Source organism: Myodes glareolus, chromosome 2 (genome assembly GCF_982192425.1).
Source record: "Myodes glareolus chromosome 2, mMyoGla1.1, whole genome shotgun sequence".
Classification (NCBI taxonomy): domain Eukaryota; kingdom Metazoa; phylum Chordata; class Mammalia; order Rodentia; family Cricetidae; genus Myodes; species Myodes glareolus.
Window position 1 is genome coordinate 50,992,219 of NC_142027.1, and position 19,371 is coordinate 51,011,589.

Below are 19,371 nucleotides of genomic sequence, written 5' to 3' on the forward strand. Positions count from 1 at the left end.
CATTTCTTTGGAAATTGTTAAAAAACTACCATGTTCAAGAAATAAAATATATCCTAATATGATGGCTATTCTTAGTTATCAACTTGACCACATCTGGAATTAACTAAAACATAAGTGGCTGGGTCCACCTGTGACGGATTTTTCTTGATTTGATCATCTGAGGCGGTAAGACTTATCTCCTTTCAGGACTACCTTCTGGTGGCAGCCTACTTAAAGGGCATAGCTGAAGGAAGCCCTTGCTCTTTGCCTGCTCGCTCTCAGTCTCAGGTTCACCCCTTCACTGGTAGTAGAGCCTGCTTCTTTGGGATTCTGGTGTCAGCTTAACACTAGCTGAAACACCCAGCCTTGTGGATTCAACAAACTACTGGATTCTTGGACTTTCCATTGGGAGAGAACCACTGTTGGAATAGTTGGACCAGAGCCTGCAGGTCTCACATATATATGCTATCAGTTGTTTCTCTAGAGAACCCTAACTAATAACACCTTCAGGAATGGTTAACTTTGGTTATCAGTCTAACTAGATCGCAGATTCACAAGACACACTCAACGAGAGATTTTTCTGTATTATATTAGCTGATCTGAGCAGTAACTTCCAGTGTTGACCCAGGAATGGGGAGCCCCAAGGGAAAAAGATATTTGCTTTTTTCCATGCAAGTATTCTATAAAGTAAAGCATTCATGTTGTGCAGGCAAGTTCATCTACTCTGCTGCTGCCACCGCCACTATGGCTACCATTCTTCACTGACATCAGAATTCAATCTCCTTGGCTTCCAACATGACTGAGGACTAGTAGCTCTGGAACAATCCTCTGGACCTTCAGCAACAGGCTATGGACTGAGCAGCTACCATATTCTAGGTCTATCCAGTGTAAGATAGCCATTTTTAGACTATCAGTGCATATTTTATAATCCAAGACAGTAACCTCCCTTTTTCTATGTTCTGTTCCCATGGAGAACCCTGACTAACACACAAGTTGAGAGATGCCTGTATTAGTGAAGCATATTTCATGATGTGACTGTGAGGCCAATTCTAGAGATGGTTAGTATACAAACTAAGAGGGAAAGGCCAGTCCTAAATGTGGTTGGCATCATCCAATAGGCAGGAGGAAGCCAGCTAGTGCAAACTCCTCTCTTCCTGAATGTCTGTACTGCTGCCATCACCCACAGATGCTGGCTCCAGCTTCTCCAGCCTTCTCACATGGACTCTCAAGGAAACATCTGGGCTGTTAGCCTTGGCCTTGGGGTTGTTTCATCAGCCATTCTTGTACTGAGTACTTCTGAATGTGCAGATGGCCACTGTGACCATGCAGTTCCAACCATACAAGCCAATCTAGTCACTCCCACATATTCACACTGAGATAACATACTGGAGAGCAACAATGGATGTTGGTAAATTGCTAAATTAGGTCTAAAATTATTTACATTGCAAACTGCAAGACTTAGTTCAAATTGAACAAAAACGGAGGGCTGGAGAGATAGCTCAGTGGTTAAGAGCACTGTCTGCTCTTCCAAAGGTCCTGAGTTCAATTCCCAGCAACCACATGGTGGCTCACGACCATCTATAATGAGATCTGGTGCCCTCTTCTGGCCTGCAGGCAGAGTACTGAAAATACTGTATACATAATAAATAAATAAACCTTTAAAAAAAATGGAATGAGTGCCACAGATCACCTCTAATTTTGAATAAACGCTCACTAAGGCAGTGGACAGAATGGGATAAGATTCTGTAAGCTGCACTTCCCACCTACCGAGTGATATGACTGTAGGCTACTGTGAATGCCACAATCCAACCTCATGATGCAGTAATCTATAAAGTGAAACATTTTCGAAAGGACATATTGTAACACTTGTAAAATATAAAGTGGAATGTTTTCTAAGAGATCTTGTGCTCCCCCCAAAAAAGGAAAGTAAAGTTAATTTAAATCCACTTTTTATTTTTCATAGACTTTAATAATTATACATTACTCTTGACATAAAGACAGTGAAATCTTAAGGATGAGGAGGCAATTTATAAAGCCTCTTCTATTCGTTGTTCAGGGTGGAAGTTTCCAAAGGGTGTAGGTGTGAGATTTAACACTGGAAAAATACTTATGAAACTTATTTAACTGGCTGCACTCAGGACCAGGCACAGCACAATAAATAGAACTGCATAATCTTTTAAAAAGATCACTGTATTTTAACATAGTCTTACTAAAGAAACACTATCAGTGAACAATCCAAAACTCTACAATGTGGATAAAGGAAAGTTACAGTGGAAATCTGAGCAACGTTTCTCTAGTTTCTTTGCACTCATACATCAACATTCTTAAAAGGAGGAATAATGCACATCTCAAATCCAGGACAACAAAACCAAACTTGGTCAAGTAGTTTCTTTGGATCATTCGCTCTGGTCACAAGCCTAGTTTGCTGGTAGGTAGAGAGTTTTTGAGATTTTTTTCATTTCCACTAGTCAGGGCCTCTGGATATGAAGTCACATTGGAAGCAAACTGATTAAGCAGCACCATTAATCCACATGTCAACAAGTCATTGCATAATCGGTATCTGTCAACATCCTTTAATAGTCTTTAAAACATTGCATGGAAGAACATCCTTCCTGAACAGCAGTCCACTGTGTAAAGACATGCACTACGCAAGGATTTACACATTATGCCCGAACTGTATACTGACTATGTCTACCCAAAAGACCAAAAGAAATGTACCACCTAATAATTTAAATAACATACTGAGGCTTAAAATAAATACTTTGTTATTATACTTGTGTACTTGAGAGTGTCAGACATATTCAATACCTTTCCCCCTGCTGAAGACGAAGCATGGTGCTAGCACTGTCAGCCAGAGAGCGAACAGGGGGCTAGCTCTCCAAGTTCTCAGAAATGAGCCTCATTGTGCAGACATGGAAACTATTATTTAAACATACTGAAACAGTGAGACAAAATTGATTTTTTTTTCTTTTTTATGACCCAGTTTTTGTTACCAGTTAAATACAAGAATAATTCATCTAGTCACAGAATGGAAACTATCATGCTGCTATGACCACAGATACGTTGAGAAGCTCTCTGAGCCAGTGAATAAAAACATATAAAAGTAATATTTCTGCAATTGGTAGACTCACTGTTTTCAGAATTTCAACAAGCAAGCAAACATGACACATGTACCTTGTAAAAATAATGCCACTCTGGCCCCAAGAATTACTACAGCACAGCTGTTCTTACAGGGGCAAACTGCCTGTAACCACTATTATGTTTCTTTGTGGCATTTCAGCTCCCACTGCCACTCTGAGAAGCTTGTCCACCTAAGTTTGAGGAAAAGAACAGCTATGATGTGGATCATATTTTCAATGATTTTTAAATTGTACTTAAAAAAAGATTCTTAATAATTGAGTATATAAAAGTCCTTGATATTGAATTTCTCTTAGTGAAATAAAATATGCTTTAACAAGATGATGTTAATTTAAGTTTGACCACCTGACTCTTTCTTTCTTTCTTTCTTTCTTTCTTTCTTTCTTTCTTTCTTTCACATTTTCAGAGGGAACTGAATTATCTGTTATGCTCAGCCTTGCAAATGCCTGTTATAAAGACAAAATAGTTCCCAAGTGCCCCATAAACACTCCTGATTGATAATGGGGGAAGCTATGTATAATTGGAACATTAATCTTTTATGTTTTCAAATGGAAATATTTCTTACAAAACGGTTACTCAACAAAACACAGAGCTGTAGCGGTCTGGCCACAAACGCAGAGCTGTTCCCTAAGTACCCATCCACGGGCACCGAGATCTGGCCTTCCACTCCCAGCAGAGTCCATGAGCAGTCCTGTTTACAGTTTAATGGAGACGAGGGAAGGGGTGGCCACCTCACAGACACATTTACAGTAGCGCAGTCATTGTGTGCCCTGAGCACTGCATTCACCAGCTCAGATAAAAGTCAGGGAGCCCCTTCAAACACTGGCACATAGGAATGTTTGTTTTGTAAGACCTACCAAAGAAACAGCAAAACAAATGAGAACACACAGAGGCACTAGTCTCAAAGCTGCACAATATGGAAGCAAAGGATTTGAGATGAGAAATTCAGGAAAATATACACGTAGCTTGCTGAGACAGAGGAGAGAGACCACAGTTCTAATCTTCGAGGCTACGGAATGCATTCTGCATGTCTTCAAGAAGTTGTGCGTAGTCCGCCTTGATCTTTGCCTCGCCATCTTTCACTGGATCCTGAAAAAGAAAATAATACAAATTCAATTTACCTATGGGAAACAATTTTTAAGATGTAATACATATGGAATACCAGGTTGGGTTGAGGTACACTGGTGAATCACAGGCAGGAGTCAAAACTACCCCATTTTCTTTCACAGTGGAAATGTGCAAATGGACTAAAACCAAACCAAACCCATTATTTCTGTTTTGAATTTTGCCTGCTGCTGGCACTCAGTGCTCAAACCTCAGCAGCGCGTCCACCAGTGGAAATCCTGTAGCATCACGCATAAGCGGTGTGTGCACACAACAACTGGGAGTTAGCTCAGAGGATTTCCTGTGGAAGGCTGGAGCACCACAGCAGTCAACACGGCACATCTAACTGAGTCCAGGTCATCAGGCTTAGGAGCAAGTACCACTACCCACTAGGCCATTTTGTGACCTCCAGGTCCGTGTTTCTGTAGTATAAATATATCCAGAGCATCATTTTCAATGGGTGATTAATACATATGCTTATATATCATGACTTAGAAATAATGCAATATAATTCAATTCATCAAATATTTTAAAAAACCACTCATATATGTGGGTTTCTACTGGAAAGTTCACTTAACTGGTTAAACTTTGCTTAGAGAATGTGGAGGCGAGGTGAGATAACAGATACTTCAGTAAATTAACTGCCGTCTAGCCTGGAAGTCACTCTAAACTGCCTGGTCGCTAAGACAGAGAGAAAAGGCATTAGGATTTATTTTAGACATGACACACTATCATGTTTTAAATGTGTGTGGTGTGCCTGAGTATATATCAGTATATCATTTGTGTGCAAGAGCCCTTAGGGGTCATGAAAGGTGCCACATCCTCAGAGTTTCACGAGTGTGATACACCACGTGGTGCTGGGGAGCAAACCCAGGCCCTCTTCAAGAGCAGTCAGTGCTCTTGACTGGTGAGCCAACTCTCCAGCACTACAAAAGCGACACAGTACAACCTTTACCATTGGGATTCCTGCTTGACCATTACTTGGAAGACTGTTTTGGTTTTCTACAACCTAAGCATTGTAAAATGAAAAATGCAAATTTCAGGAACTTAGAGATGGCCTAGCAGTTAAAGACTTGCTGTTTTTCCAGAGGAGCCAAGCTTAGTTCCCAGCACCCACACTGTGCACAAGCACCAGCTCCAGGTAATCCAACACCCACTTACGGCTTCCACAGGTACCTGCACACATGTGGCACACAGATGTACAATAAATGCATATATACACATAAATAAAGTGAAGTAAACCTTAAAAGAGAAAAATGCAAATTTCATATCTCAGGTTTGGAACTCAAATAGGGCAGGAAAGAAAAGTGAGGGAGGGGAGGGAAGGAGGAAGGTTGGCTTCTCTCTAACAAAGGCTACAGCAGAAAGAAACTGTACCTTAAATTTCATGGAGGAAAGTTTATAAAGGATCTCCCCCATGTGCTCACGGATAATGGACCATGTGATTTTATTGTCACTTTGGGCAGTGGTCTCAACAGCTCTACGGGCCATATCATAAAATGAAATCATGTTGGACAGCATCCCCACTGTCTTATAGAATGGACAGAACCTGGGGAAAATGAATAATAGTGCAGTTAGCAAAAACGACAAAGCAAACTCACACTTTTAGCAAATGAAACTCTATGAATTACCAGTCATTAGTGTCTTTAAACATATATTCTGTTTCTAACTATTAAACAGAACACAGTGAAGCAGCACAGTCACACTCCAATGGCTTGTCAGCAGTCTGTTTTGGTACAAGTAGTTAAATATGTAACTCAAGTGGTAAAGCAACTGAGTTGTAAAGACTCCTTGTGATCAGAGATAAGGTTTAATGAATAATAGGAAAGCAGAGAATTCAAAGTTGCCGAAGTAACCCTGTCTCCCCAGTCCCCCCTCTCTTTTCACTATGCTGAACTGAGGGTCTTGAGTATGCCAAGTAAGCTACCCCCAACCTTCAGTGCCCTTTAGTATATTCAGTTTTATTTACATATACTTGTTTATGTTTGTTTGTTTTTCGAGTCAGGGTTTCTCTGTAGCTTTGGGGCCTGTCCTGGAACTAGCTCTTGTAGATCAGGCTGGCCTTGAACCCACAGAGATCCACCGCCTTTGCCTCCCGAGTGCTGGGATTAAAGGCGTGCACCACCACCACCCAGCCTACCCATACCTTTAAAAAGCATAGACACAAGCATGTGTGCGCAGATACACACGCACACACACACAAGCAAATGTTCAATTCCATGTATTTTAATACAGTCTTTCTGAAGAATTCTGTCCCTCTTTTCTTTATATGGCGGTTCATTCAGGACAGATCAGAGTTCTGATGCTAACTGACATGCTGACTTATTTTTTATGTCCACTCCATTCTGATTACTCCTACTTGTTCAGTTTTCACCTTCTCTGAGACAGAGTCTCTTCTGTCCACCACTGTGTACACCACACTAGCTTCTGCAGGCCCGACAGCATTTGCCTCGCTATCAGGGAAGTAAGGTATGTGTGCTACTGTGCTTGGCTTTGTATGGATTCAGAGGGCTCGGAATCAGGTACATTGAGCCAGTTCCCTAGCTCTTTTTGGTCTTTGATGGAGTCAAATATGATTTAGGAGAGAGAAGGTTAGCTTAAGACACAGGCTCAAATTCTCAATGCTGAAAGGAAATAGGTTGTCTAACCAAGCTACTGCACTAGTAGAGAATGAAAACAAGCAGGCACTGGGCAGGGGTGGGAGAGGGTAGGACGGGATCTCAACAAGATCTTCTGTAGCAAGAAGCTTGGGATCCTGATGAAATTAGGCAGGGGTAGCACAAAGCGTATACTTGGGCAAAGACAAGAGAAAGCAGCAGAAAAGAAAGATGAGGCAGGGGGTGCTCCCCAGGTCTGCACACAAATCCATAACTCACTCTAGTTACAGACATTTGTGTGCATGAAAACGGCAGAATTTGACTAACAAGCAAACTGCGATGCAGGGGCACATTAGATGTCTGCTATAAACATACCGAACAAGCAATAGACTGAGTCAGAATGTATTTGTATGAAGAAGTTTTCAATGTGCAAGCAGCTTCTTTGCCAAAATACAACAGAAAGTCTTCAAATGTCTGTAACTCCAAGATCTGACACCCTCACACATGCAAGTAAAACACCAATGCACATAAAACAAACAAAAATACATTAGAAAAGAGGAAATTAGGCCTGGTGTGCTGGTACATACTTTTAATTCCAGCACTCTGGAGACAGAGACAGTCAGATCTCTGAGAGTTAGAGGTAAGACTGGTCTCAGAGTGAGCTCCAGGACAGCCAGGGCTACACAGAGAAACCTTGTCTAAGGGGGAAGAGGGGAAGAAAATCAGCCCAGCATACCTGTCGTAAGGAGTGTACCCATTTTGCTGTAGGAAGTCATCTTTGATAAGTTTTGCTACCTCCAGAGTGATTTTATCTGTCTCTGCTAAAGAGGCCTAGAAAACAAAAGGATACTTTAAGAAATTTCATCCCACTGGTGGGATCAATGACAACAAAATCAATCAGCAAGCAGGTACCAACACACAATTACTTATCACTAATAAATTCTTGATTTTTAACAGTGGTAAGACAGTACATGATATAAAATTAGCATCCAGAGTGACTCATGCCTATGATGTCCGTACTTGGCCAGCTGAAGCAGAGGACTGCAGTGAGCCCCAGGCTAGGCCGATGGCAGACTGAGTTTCAGGCAGGTCTGAATTGCACTTCTCGAGGTTCTTCAGTAGTGTAAAGCACTAGCACAGTCAAACACTTTATCTTGACACCAGAAACTCCAAGCCCACAAGGCGCACTGCTTTTCACCCTGTTTCAGACAGCTGATAGCAGTAGAACCATACACTATTTTCAGACAGCTGATAGCAGTAGAACCATACACTATTTGCGTATTTCATTTACAATGTCCTCATTCATCTGCGTTGTAGCAGTGACTAAGGGATCTGTCTGCTCGTTCACCAGGAGGTGGACACCTGAACCACTTTTACTCTTGGCCATGGGGATAATAATACTCCTATGAACATGAATATGCAAGATTACTAATTTTTAAAAAAATCATTATTTTATGTGTACGAGCGCTTTGCCTGCATGTATATATGTATGCTATGTGTGTGCCTGACTCCCAGGGGTCAGAAAGCACTGATACTTTGGAACTGGAGTTATGGATGGTTATGAACTGCCATGTGAGTACTGGGATCTAACCCTGCAAGAACAAGTGCTCTTAACCGTTGAGTCATCTCACTATCACTGACTGTTCTTTAAAAGCACCAATGTGTATGTGTGCACCTGTGTGTGCTAGGATTAAAGGAGTGTGTCACCACACTACCACCTGGCCCCATACCCTTTTTTTAAAAGAACTTTTTTACAACCTACCTTGACTCTATTATTTGAATTCAGCTTTTAAGCTTGTTTGAGAGAAATCTACAAAGTCCACAGAGTTGCTCTGTTAACATTACAGGACGTTTAGAACAATGATGGATAGTTAAGTTTGCTTATCTGAGTATTGTTTTCTTGGTAAGCAAGCTAAGTTACAGAGCTCTTCAACCTGTAAGTACCACTGCCCCAAATGTCCTGCTGTTAGCAACCACCTGGCCAGCCACAAGATAGTACCATTTTTACTGGGATCACTATCAGGAGGAAAAAGGGACAAATTCAGGAAGTTCCAGGCACTTTCTCTTTCATCTCTATTTCGTTCTTCAACCATACTTAAATATTAAGCTTGATATGTTTTTGTTTTAAATTATGAAATAACGCATATTTTGTTTTGTGAAAATATTTCTCATTATTTAAAACGTTCCCTAGTGTTTCTGACTGGCTGACTTTAAAATCTACCATGCTGTTCTGGGATATATAATCACTTCTTTCAACTCTGGCAATTTCATTCTGTATGCACATCCTCCATTCTTTACCTCTGTCTTTGCCCTGGTAGAGGGGACTGAACTTTCATCTACTTTCTACTACTATAAATCCTAAGCACTCAAGGCACCCAGCAAATTCTGTCTGCAATGGCCACTCCAAATGATATACTACCAATGGTATACCAGTCCTGCAGCCCACACTACTTGACAACAACCAGCTGGACAATTCTTGTACTCAAATTAGTGTAGACTGGTATGTCATCGCTGTTTGAAGGATTGCACACAGGTTTGTAATATTTCTGGTTTTCTTTTCTCATCTGTCTGCTCTACCCTTTGGTTACAATTTAAAAAGTAGACCATCAATTTTATTTACTGAAAACTTCCTTTAAAACTTACTACATCTTATTTCATGTGTATGTTTGCCTGCATATATGTCTGTTGTACCAACATGTACCAGGTGTCCACAGAGGCCAGAAGAAAGTATATGATTCCCCAGTCAGGAGTTACAGTTAGGAACCGCCATGCGAGTGCTGGGAACCTCTGAAAGGAGAGCAAGCGCTCTTCACCACTGAGTTCTCTCTCTAGCTCTAGAGCTGTTTTCTCTTGATGTTATGCTCAAAGAAAACTTAAGAAGTTCTTTTCTAATCCTAGATAACAAAAAGTTTTTTAAGATTTGTTTTCTTTTTTTAAAAAAAAAAAGATTTATTTATTAATTATGTATACAGTATTCTGTCTGCATGTCTGCTGCAGGCCAGAAGAGGGCACCAGATCTCATTACAGATGGTTGTGAGCCACCTAGTGGTTACTGGGAATTGAACTTAGAACCTCTGGAAGAGCAGTCAGTGCTCTTAACCTCTGAGCCAACAATTTTCTTACGTTATCCTTCAGAATTTCCATATTCAATTGAACACAGTGATAGTAAGCATTCGCTCAAGACAGGGTTTCCCTGTGTAGCCCTGGCAGTCCTGGAACTCACTCTGTAGATTAGGCTGGCCTCAAACTCAAGAGATCAGCCTGCCACTGATTCTTGAGTGCTGGGATTAAGGGGTGTGTACCACCACTGCCCAGGAAGCATTGTAGTCTTAATCTTGATTTTAAAAAGAAAAGGATCTGAAATTTCTCCATTGTCTATTAGTAAAACATTCCCCCATGTTTTAGTATATTCTTTGTATTTTCATTTATTGTGTGTAGCATGTACGTGACTGTGCACATGTACACGCCTATGTGGGAGCCAGAGGACACTGTGTTTCTTTCTCTATTATTCTCCCTTATGCTCTTGAGACAGCGTCTCTTGTTAATTTAGAAGCCTGCCACTTTGGCTAGGTAAGCTAGCTGGTAAGCGTCTCAAATCTGTGTGTCCCTGCCCTCACTGTCCGGGTTACAGGGTTACAGGTGTGCAGCCATACCTGGTTTTGCATGGGTGTTGGGAAGCTGAACTGTGGTGCTCACGTTTGCACAGCGCGTGTGTTCACAACACGCACCCACTGAACTATCTCCCCAGCTTTTTTGCTCTTAATTTATTTTAGCTTTTATTTATGTGCATGTGTGTGAGCACATGTGCACTTCTGTTTGTGTGTGAACACATGCAGAGGTCAGAAAATGGCATTACAGGCAGTGGTGAGAGGCCCAGCATGGGCGCTGGGACTGTACCAGGTCCTCTGTGGGAGCAGCAAGGGTTCTTAACCACCAGTCCAGCCTTCCTGTCATCATTTTTTATTTAAGATAGGGCCTTGCTGTATTGCCTGGGCTACTATCAAACTCCAGGGCTCAAATACCTTTTCTGTTCTGTGACCCCAGTAGCTGTAAAACAGAGGCACACACTAGCATGTGGAGCTTTGCATATTACTTTTTACAGAGTTAAAAATTCTATTCCTTGTTTTGTAAGAGAGTTCTAAAATTGTAATAGTAAACATCAAATATTTTTTACATATGGGTTGAGATATCATTTTCCTATGACATTATTTATACTGTTTTGATGCATTATGTTTTGTGTATAAATGTATATGTTTGTGTGTGTGTGTACACAATTTTGCATGTGTGCATGCGGGAGCCAGAAGTGGATATTGGGTGTCTCCCTCAACTGTTTTCCACTTTAACTTTACTCTCACTGAATTTGAGATTTACCAGTAGAATTGTGACCCTCCTGTCCCTGCCTCCGCAATGCTGGAATTGTAGGTACACACATCACACCTGGCTTTTCCATGGGTGATGGGGATCTGAACTCAGTGCCTGTGATTGCTCAGCAGGCACTTCACTGACTGAGTCATCTTCCCTGTTCCTAATGATACATTTTCTGTGCCACATTTGCTAAAGGTTGCTTGTTTATGATGGGGCTGTATTTGTAATGCCCTACTAGGTTTAAGAAGTGAATACTTAATATTTTTATCAATATTCATAAACAAAATGTTCTCAAATTGTCTTTATCTGGCTTTGCAGGCCTATTTCTTGCTCCTTAGAGAGGATCACAATACTCTGTAAATACTAGATGTGTAATATATGCTATAGATGATAGCTATATAATAATATTATCCTTTGTTAGAAAACTTAGGAGGCTATTTTAACAACACAATATAAATAACAGGCCTTCGCATAGTGGCACACACCATTAAGCTCAGTACTTAGGAGGTGGAGACATAAGGATTATGGGTGTGAAGCTCACCTGAATTACATAGGAATAATCTATCTAAAGAGTGGGGAGGGGTAAGTCCTGGTTAGTCCTGTGTATAACCTGAGAAATCATTCACGTTGTGAGATTTAACGACTAAGCGTATTTATAATATCTTCCTACCTAGATATAGGCTATAGAATATACGTCACTTATTGAAGTCACATAGGTAATTATTAGAGGAACTAGGATCTGATCCTATTCCCAGTTCTAGTGCTCCTACAAAAATGATGTTAACTGGCCCTTATTTTATATTGAATTTGATTGGTGATGGGTGTCTTGTTTTCTCCTGTCATGAATCAAGAACCATGCTAAATGCTATACGGAATTTTAAAGGTTTAATTAGTTTAAAAAGTACTTCACATTTAAGACTTTTGCTTGTTTTGAGACATGATCTCATACTCACAGCCCACAATAACCTAGAACTTACTCAGCAGAGCAAACTGGCCTCATAATTGTGGCACTCTCCCTACCTCCGGCTCTGAGCACCGAGATTAGCCAGAGCCGTTAATACCAGCCAGGCAAGCACGTGCAGACCTAAGTGTTAGCACTGGTATAACCCCCCAGGGCAGCCCCCGCTCTAACTCACTTTCCCCACAAGCTGCACAATTTCTGCCAGGTCCTCTTCTTCCTGCAGAATCTCCTTAGCTTTGGTCCTCAGAGGAACGAACTCTGTGAAGTGTTTGTCATAGTACTCGTCCAAAGCACGCATGTACTTGCTGTAGCTGATGAGCCAGTTGACCGAGGGGAAGTGCTTGCGTTGAGCTAGTTTTTTATCTAAGCCCCAGAACACCTGATTTTAAAAAAAGAAAAATTAGATTTTTCTTTTACAAAGTAGTGCAGTATATCTATTTGTCCCCAATAAGCACCTTTTAACTCCTTGAGCCAATTACGTATAATATTAGCATATATAAATATAATATCCATATATGTGCGAATATAAATATGCAAATAAAATGTGCAAAAACCAAACTTAACTAAAAGACACATTTCTCAATTTTCCAGGTGGGTAGTATCTACAAATCAAGCCTATCGCAATTTCCTTAAAACTACATCAAATGTGATAGTAAAAAGGAAGATGGGTGCAATTAAAGATTATTAAAATAAGAACAGAAGAACAAGAAAGGCTGATTGAGATGGAACAGTCATTTACCTTGAGTAAAATTCCTAAAATGTTCTGATGAATTCAAGTCCTTATCATAGTGAGTCAATTAAATAATATTTGACATTCATTTTAGAGGCCATATTCTCAGATACTTTATGGACTGATAACTTTGTTCCAATTCCCCCACTCAATTTAAAATCCAAAATTTAGCAAATATTAAAGACTTTAATAACTGCAGAACTAGTCTCTATTGTTTCACCTGATACTGGCAGAAACCGAGAAAGATTCTTCCTACATAAAGATAGACTCATGAACATATTAACGTTGTTTTACTATAGCTCTGATTCACAGACAGCTTTTATTTAGGCTTCTTTAATGACTAGCTATCCAGTAAAATTTATGCCTTGACTCAAGTAAACAACCGTCTAGGCAGAAACCACATTTTCCAAGCTCGCTCTCAAGATGCAGAAGACTACTAGGCTAGGTAAGGGCAGAGTAATGAGAGCGGAGTCAGGTTGAAGACCCCACTTTCTGATGGATCCATCTGCTTCCGACTGTACTGTGATATTCTGGCATTATGCAGCTTTGGGCCTACTTCGTTCTCTAATTAGAGAAAACTTTGCTACCTGGATGTATTTCCAGACTTCTGTTGTTTATTACAGACTGTTAAGAACTAAGAAAACAGAATGTATTAAACTTTCACAATATTAAGGATGCTATTAAAACATTTTATTGCTACCAATTCTTTAGTGACTAAATTAAATATCTGATGATCACTCAGTTAAATTACAGCTGCAGTATGGCAGGGGGAAAGACATACCTGAACAATACCCAGAGTAGCAGATGTGACGGGATCAGAAAAATCACCACCAGGCGGAGAAACTCTAGATTAAAAACGAATACAGTCATTAGAAATGTTTGTGACTGGGCGATGGTGGCACACCCTTGTAATCCAGCACACAGGGGGCAGGGGCAAAAAGATCTCTGTGAGTTCGAGGCCAGCCTGGTTTACAGTGAGTTCTGGGATAGCCAGGGCTGCTATATAGAGAAATTCTATTTTGAATCCCCCCTCCATCAAATGTTCATGAAAAATAAATATTTGAAAATTAGACAAAGGCATTGAAACATCTATAAAAATGATATATGAACATTAACCTTTTGTTTGTTTGTTTGTTCTGCTTTGTTGAAACAGGGTTTCTCTTTTCAGCCTTGCCTGTCCTGGAACTAACTCTGTAGACCAGGCTGGCCTTAAACCCAGAAATCTGCCTGCCTCTGCCACAGTGCTGGGATTGAAGGCATGTGTCAAACGACCTGGCAGAACATTAACTTTTTTAAAAAATTTGTTTTTGTTGCTAGAAATGGAATCTAAAGTTTCATGCCTAAGCACGTAAGCAAGAAGCACATTATACCCAAGCTCTGTTTAAAAAAAAAGACAAACAGGCAAAACAAAAAAAAAAAACCAACAGTTTTTGTGCATAGAGATTTTCAGAGGTGGGTGTACGTGTAGCATGTGTACCAGGGAACACACACGGCCGTCCGGGGACAACCCTGCGTTCAGTCTTTGCCTTGTTTGAGAGAGTTTTTTTTTTTTTTGCCATTGTGTATACCATCTTGGGGGTTTCTGGTGATTCTCCTATCTCTGCCTCCCATATAGATGTAGGGGTGCTGGGATTAAAGTTTCCTACTAGCCAGGCATGGTGGTGCACACCTTTAATCCCAGCATTCGGGAGGCAGAAGCAGGCAGAATTTGAGGCCAGCCTGGTCTACCAAGTGAGTTCCAGGAATAGTCAGCAGCACAAAGAAAGTCTGCCTTGAAAAAAACAAACAAACAAAAGAGTGCCCTATTACACCCTCTCCTGACTGATCAATTGTCCTAGTCCCTCTCTTTAAAAATCAGTAACTTCCTTTTCTTTCAAGAAGTAAACAGCATAAGTTGGGCATGGTGGTACATGTCTGCATCCTAGAACTTGGTAGGCAAAGGCAAGATAGCTAGTCCCAGGCCACCCTGGGCGACTAGTAAGCCCATGCCTCCATTGAAAAATAAACAAATAAAGAAACAAACAGTTCGGCTGCTTACGCTCCTACAATGCTGACACTTCCTTCTCTTTCAGGGTTCCCGAGACATTTCACTCTGCCTGCTCGTTCATAGAAAGAGGCCAGCCGGGCACCAAGATATGCAGGATATCCACTATCTGAAAGACAAAAGGGGAAATTTAAAAGGGGGTTCTAAGCTAGCCCCTAAAATCCTCCCAGTGACAACAACATGAGACTTACCTGCAGGCATTTCTGCTAAGCGACCAGAGATTTCTCTGAGGGCCTCAGCCCATCTAGAGGTAGAGTCAGCCATCATACTGACGTGGTAGCCCATGTCACGGAAATATTCTGATAGCGTAATTCCTAAATTGAGAAGATGTTGAGTTACTCTGCCAGGATACAAACTACTGACTGTTTGTCCCTAAGAACTTTAAAACAGTGGGCATATTAAGCATCTTGTTAGCCATTTCCAAGTTTGTTCTTCTAGGCATACAGCTTAGCCATATTTCTAAGCATCCTCTCCATTTAGATAATACCATGTAACAGACCTCAATCTAACAGGATGTTATTAAAAATTCTGTTCCAGGGCTGGAGAAATGGCTCAGCGGTTAAGAACACTGCACACTCTTCAAGAGGTCATGAATTCAATTCCCAGCAACCATATGCTGGCTCGCAACCATCTGTAGTGAGATCTGGTGCCCTCTTCTGGTTTGCAGACACACATGCAGGCAGAACACTGTATATATAATAAATAAATCTTAAAAAAAAAATTCTGTTCCACAGACAGGCAGGTTATGCATTTTTCTAAACTTCCCAAAGCCCTCAGAGCATGTGCTGAAGACCAAGGAGTCACTTTTGACCCAGACTTCAGCACAGAATGAGAAGGGGTACCCCAGCCACTCAAAATAGCATCTACTATGATGAATAACTGGAATTTGAGGACTTTTTCGTGCCACAGCCAACCCTTCTCTGCACAGTCTAGAAGCCAGGAAAAGGGTTTATGTCCGGCTCTAACTGAAATAAATTTCCAAGCCCGACTTGACCACACGTCAGTCACACCTATTTAACTAAGCTTGTCGACACGAGGACTACCACAAGTCTCCAAATCCCTGATGCGTAGCCCCAACCTTGCCTTATAAAGTAAGATACAAAGAAAAGAAGTTTCTGGATTTTTGCTGTTATTTGTCTTAGCCAAAACATTCCAATTCTAATCTATTAAGATGGAATAAAGCTTAACCTATATACTTACATATATTAAAGAAAATAAAATACATATAAATGATTTCCAAAAATATTTACTACATGCAACTTTAAGGTAATAGAAATGTACAGCTATGGTTATACTGTCAGTGTTTCCAAACCTAATGCATTTGTTTTAGCAAGAAATGCTCCCCCACAAAACCCAAAAACCAAACCAAACCAAACCAAAAAAGCTCAAATAAGCAAAGAGAAAATATTGCTGCAAATCAGCATTTACTATGTATCACAGTGAGAGTCAGAACAAAAGCACTAAGCACAATATAAAATAGTTTCAGAAACAAGTCTTTAGGAAATGTTACTTATTAATATTTAGGCTTAAAAACACATCAGCTATCCAACCTAATGTTTAGAACAGAGTTTTTATATAAACACAGATGTGTTTTAGGTCTGTGATGAAATGTTAGCAACACTTGTATGCTTTATTAGATACTTCACAGAAAAGATAAACAGACACAAGTAATGAAGACCTCTCTCATGACCTACATATGGATTCACTGCCTTCAAAGAAAAACCAAAAATAGAACAACCAACAACTCAGACAAAACCCAAAGGGTGAAGCTGGGGATAGCGTGAGGGAATGGGGTTTGGACCCTTGCATGAGGTGGGATGTCAAAAAAAACAACGGAGTTGTACTAAGAGATTTAGGAAAAAAGCAGTATCTTCATTGATCAAAAAGCTTTCATAAATCATCCAAATTACCATCAATGGAAAACTGACAGCAGGCAGAGTTTTTCCATGGGTAACATACATGGGAAAAGAGGTTAGTTCACTTAACATTACAGATTGACTAGGGTGTAATAAAGTAACAACTGGTAAAATGTCAATCATTGTGTCCAAGATCAAAAACACTGATGGCAACTTATGCTGGAGAGGATGCAGGGTAAAGGGAACACTCCTGCACTGCTGGTGGGAGTGCAAACTTGTACAGCCGCTTTGGAAATCAGTATGGCGATTTCTCAGAAAAGAAGGAAACAACCTACCTCAAGACTCAGCAATACCACTTTTGGGTATATATCCAAAGGATGCTCAATCATACCACAGGGACATTGCTCAACTATGTTCATAGCAGCATTATTTGTAATAGCCAGTACCCAGAAACAACCTAAATACCTCTTGACCAAAGAATATATAAGGAAAATGTGGTACATTTACACAATGGAATACTACACAGTGGGAAAAAATAATAACATCCTGAAATTTTCAGGCAAATGGATGGATCTAGAAAACATCATACTGGGTGAGGTAACCCAGACCCAGAAAGATAAATATCATATGTACTCACTCATAAGTAACTTTTAGACATAAAGCAAAGAAAAACCAGCCCACAGGTCACAACCCCAGAGAAACTAGACAGCAAGGAGGACCCTAAGAGATACATACATGGATCTAAATAGGAAGGAGAAAAAGATAAGATCTCCTGAGTAAACTGAAAGCATGGAGACCATGGGAGAAGGTTGAAGGGGAGGCAAGAGTAAGAGCGAGGAGCAGAGAAAAACATATAGCTCAATAAAAATAATAATAAAAAAGTCAATTATCAATTTCAAGTGCTAGGTACTTGAGTGTTCACTGTACTACTGCTTTAAGCTTTATGTGTTTGCTAATCAAATCAGCACTGGTGAAGGTGAGAAACAGAATTCTTCTCATAGCTATAGCGTCACTGAAATGGCTATCAGGATTAGACCATAATGCAATTTTCACCACAAAGATGCTGGTTAGAGTATGATTACTGAGGCTAGAGAGATGGTGTAGAGTTAAGAGCACTTACTGCTCTTGCAGAATATGCTGTTTGAGTTTCCAGCACCCAGTTGGGTGGCCTCTAACTTCAGCTCCAAGGGATATGATGCCCTCCTCTGGCCTTTGCAGGCACTGCACTCAAACACCACCATTTAAATAAATATTTATTTAAATATTATTTAAATAAATAAAATTGTATTTAAAATGCAATTTTAAAATATTACACCTATGGTCTACCCATATAAAGGGAAACTGCAGCCATATAAAAGAATGAGGCATATTTCCTGTCTTAAAGTGGTTAAAAAAAAAAAACAGTTTTACAAATTCAGTGTCTAAGGCAAAGACACATTTAACCCTATGCTAAAAAAAACAAGGAAAAAGATCTAAATAAATGAAAACAAATACAGATGTGATGTAGCATCAAGAATTCACCTGAAGCCGGGCCTTGGTGGCGTACACCTTTAATCCCAGCACCTGGGAGGCAGAGGCAGGTGGATCTCTGTAAGTTCGAGGCTAGCCTGGTCTACAAGAGCTAGTTCTAGGACAGGCTCCAAAGCTACAGAAAAACCCTGTCTCAAAAAAAAAAAAAAAAAAAGAAAAAGAAAAAGAAAAAGAAAAGAAAACAAATTCACCTGAAGCTACACAAACTCAAAATTGCCAGTGTCAGATGTTCCTTGGGCCAATTTTGGCATGGAGGAGAATTAGAAAGGCAAAACTCAGCTCATGCAGGCACTCCCTACTCCTTATTTCTATTACACAAAATGGGCGAGGCAGGGTAGAGGAGAAAGAATTCACTATCAATGCTTGCTGTTCACTGAAGAGAAACCGTAAAATAATTACATAACTGCATGCATAACAAACTTCACGAGTAGCCGTGAAGAATTCCTGCTCCCCTGCAGCAGTCACAGCCAGTTCCACGTGACTCTTACAAAGAGGAGTAATGGTAGTAAGTACTAGCACGGGATACTTAAATGAGAGCAACAGAGAAGGAAGCAAAGTGACAGCAAAGGACCTGCCAAGGAACAGATCAAAAGAGTGACCACAGTGAAGTAAAAAGAAAACCTTAATCATGCATCCTTCCACATCTCATCTAACAAGATGAGCAGGTTTATGACCTCACCGAACTCAACAAAGACCTGGAAGAAAAATAAAACTACTAGAGAAATGAAGGAGCAACACTAAGAACATATACCATTGATGTGGGAAGTCCTTCCATATGTGTGCTGAACAAACTGGCACCAATGTGGCCAACAAACTCCACTTAAAAACGTGAGAGAGCTTGAAAAGGAATTCTAGATTAGACACAAAAAACAAGAGTTTAACGCAGTTTCCTGATCTGTTTGCTGGCGGAAAGCAGAGATGTGACTCCTTTAAGAGGTTTCCTGACTCAGCTTTAGCAGTAAAAACTAAGTGCCTCCTTTAAGAAATGGCAGCTTCCTGGATCACCAGCATGGAGGGCTCTGACTCTGTTCTGTGAGCAGCAAGTTACAAAATGCTTAAGGGTGACA

General features: G+C 40.4%; 1 protein-coding gene across 4 annotated transcripts in view; it reads right to left on the reverse strand.

Annotated features, from left to right (window-relative positions):
• Positions 1–1,911: 1,911 nt before the first annotated feature.
• Positions 1,912–19,371, reverse strand: part of Atp6v1a (ATPase H+ transporting V1 subunit A) — a 51,277-nt gene continuing 33,817 nt past the window's right edge. For all 4 annotated transcript variants that reach the window (XM_048422337.3, XM_048422338.3, XM_048422340.3 and 1 more), the window contains 7 exons: positions 15,110–15,232; positions 14,913–15,027; positions 13,656–13,719; positions 12,320–12,523; positions 7,555–7,649; positions 5,599–5,770; positions 1,912–4,206 (listed from right to left, as the gene is read on the reverse strand). In XM_048422337.3, the coding sequence (XP_048278294.1) occupies positions 4,114–4,206; positions 5,599–5,770; positions 7,555–7,649; positions 12,320–12,523; positions 13,656–13,719; positions 14,913–15,027; positions 15,110–15,232 (866 nt within the window). In that variant the 3' untranslated portion in view covers positions 1,912–4,113. The remainder of the gene's footprint in view (positions 4,207–5,598; positions 5,771–7,554; positions 7,650–12,319; positions 12,524–13,655; positions 13,720–14,912; positions 15,028–15,109; positions 15,233–19,371) is intronic.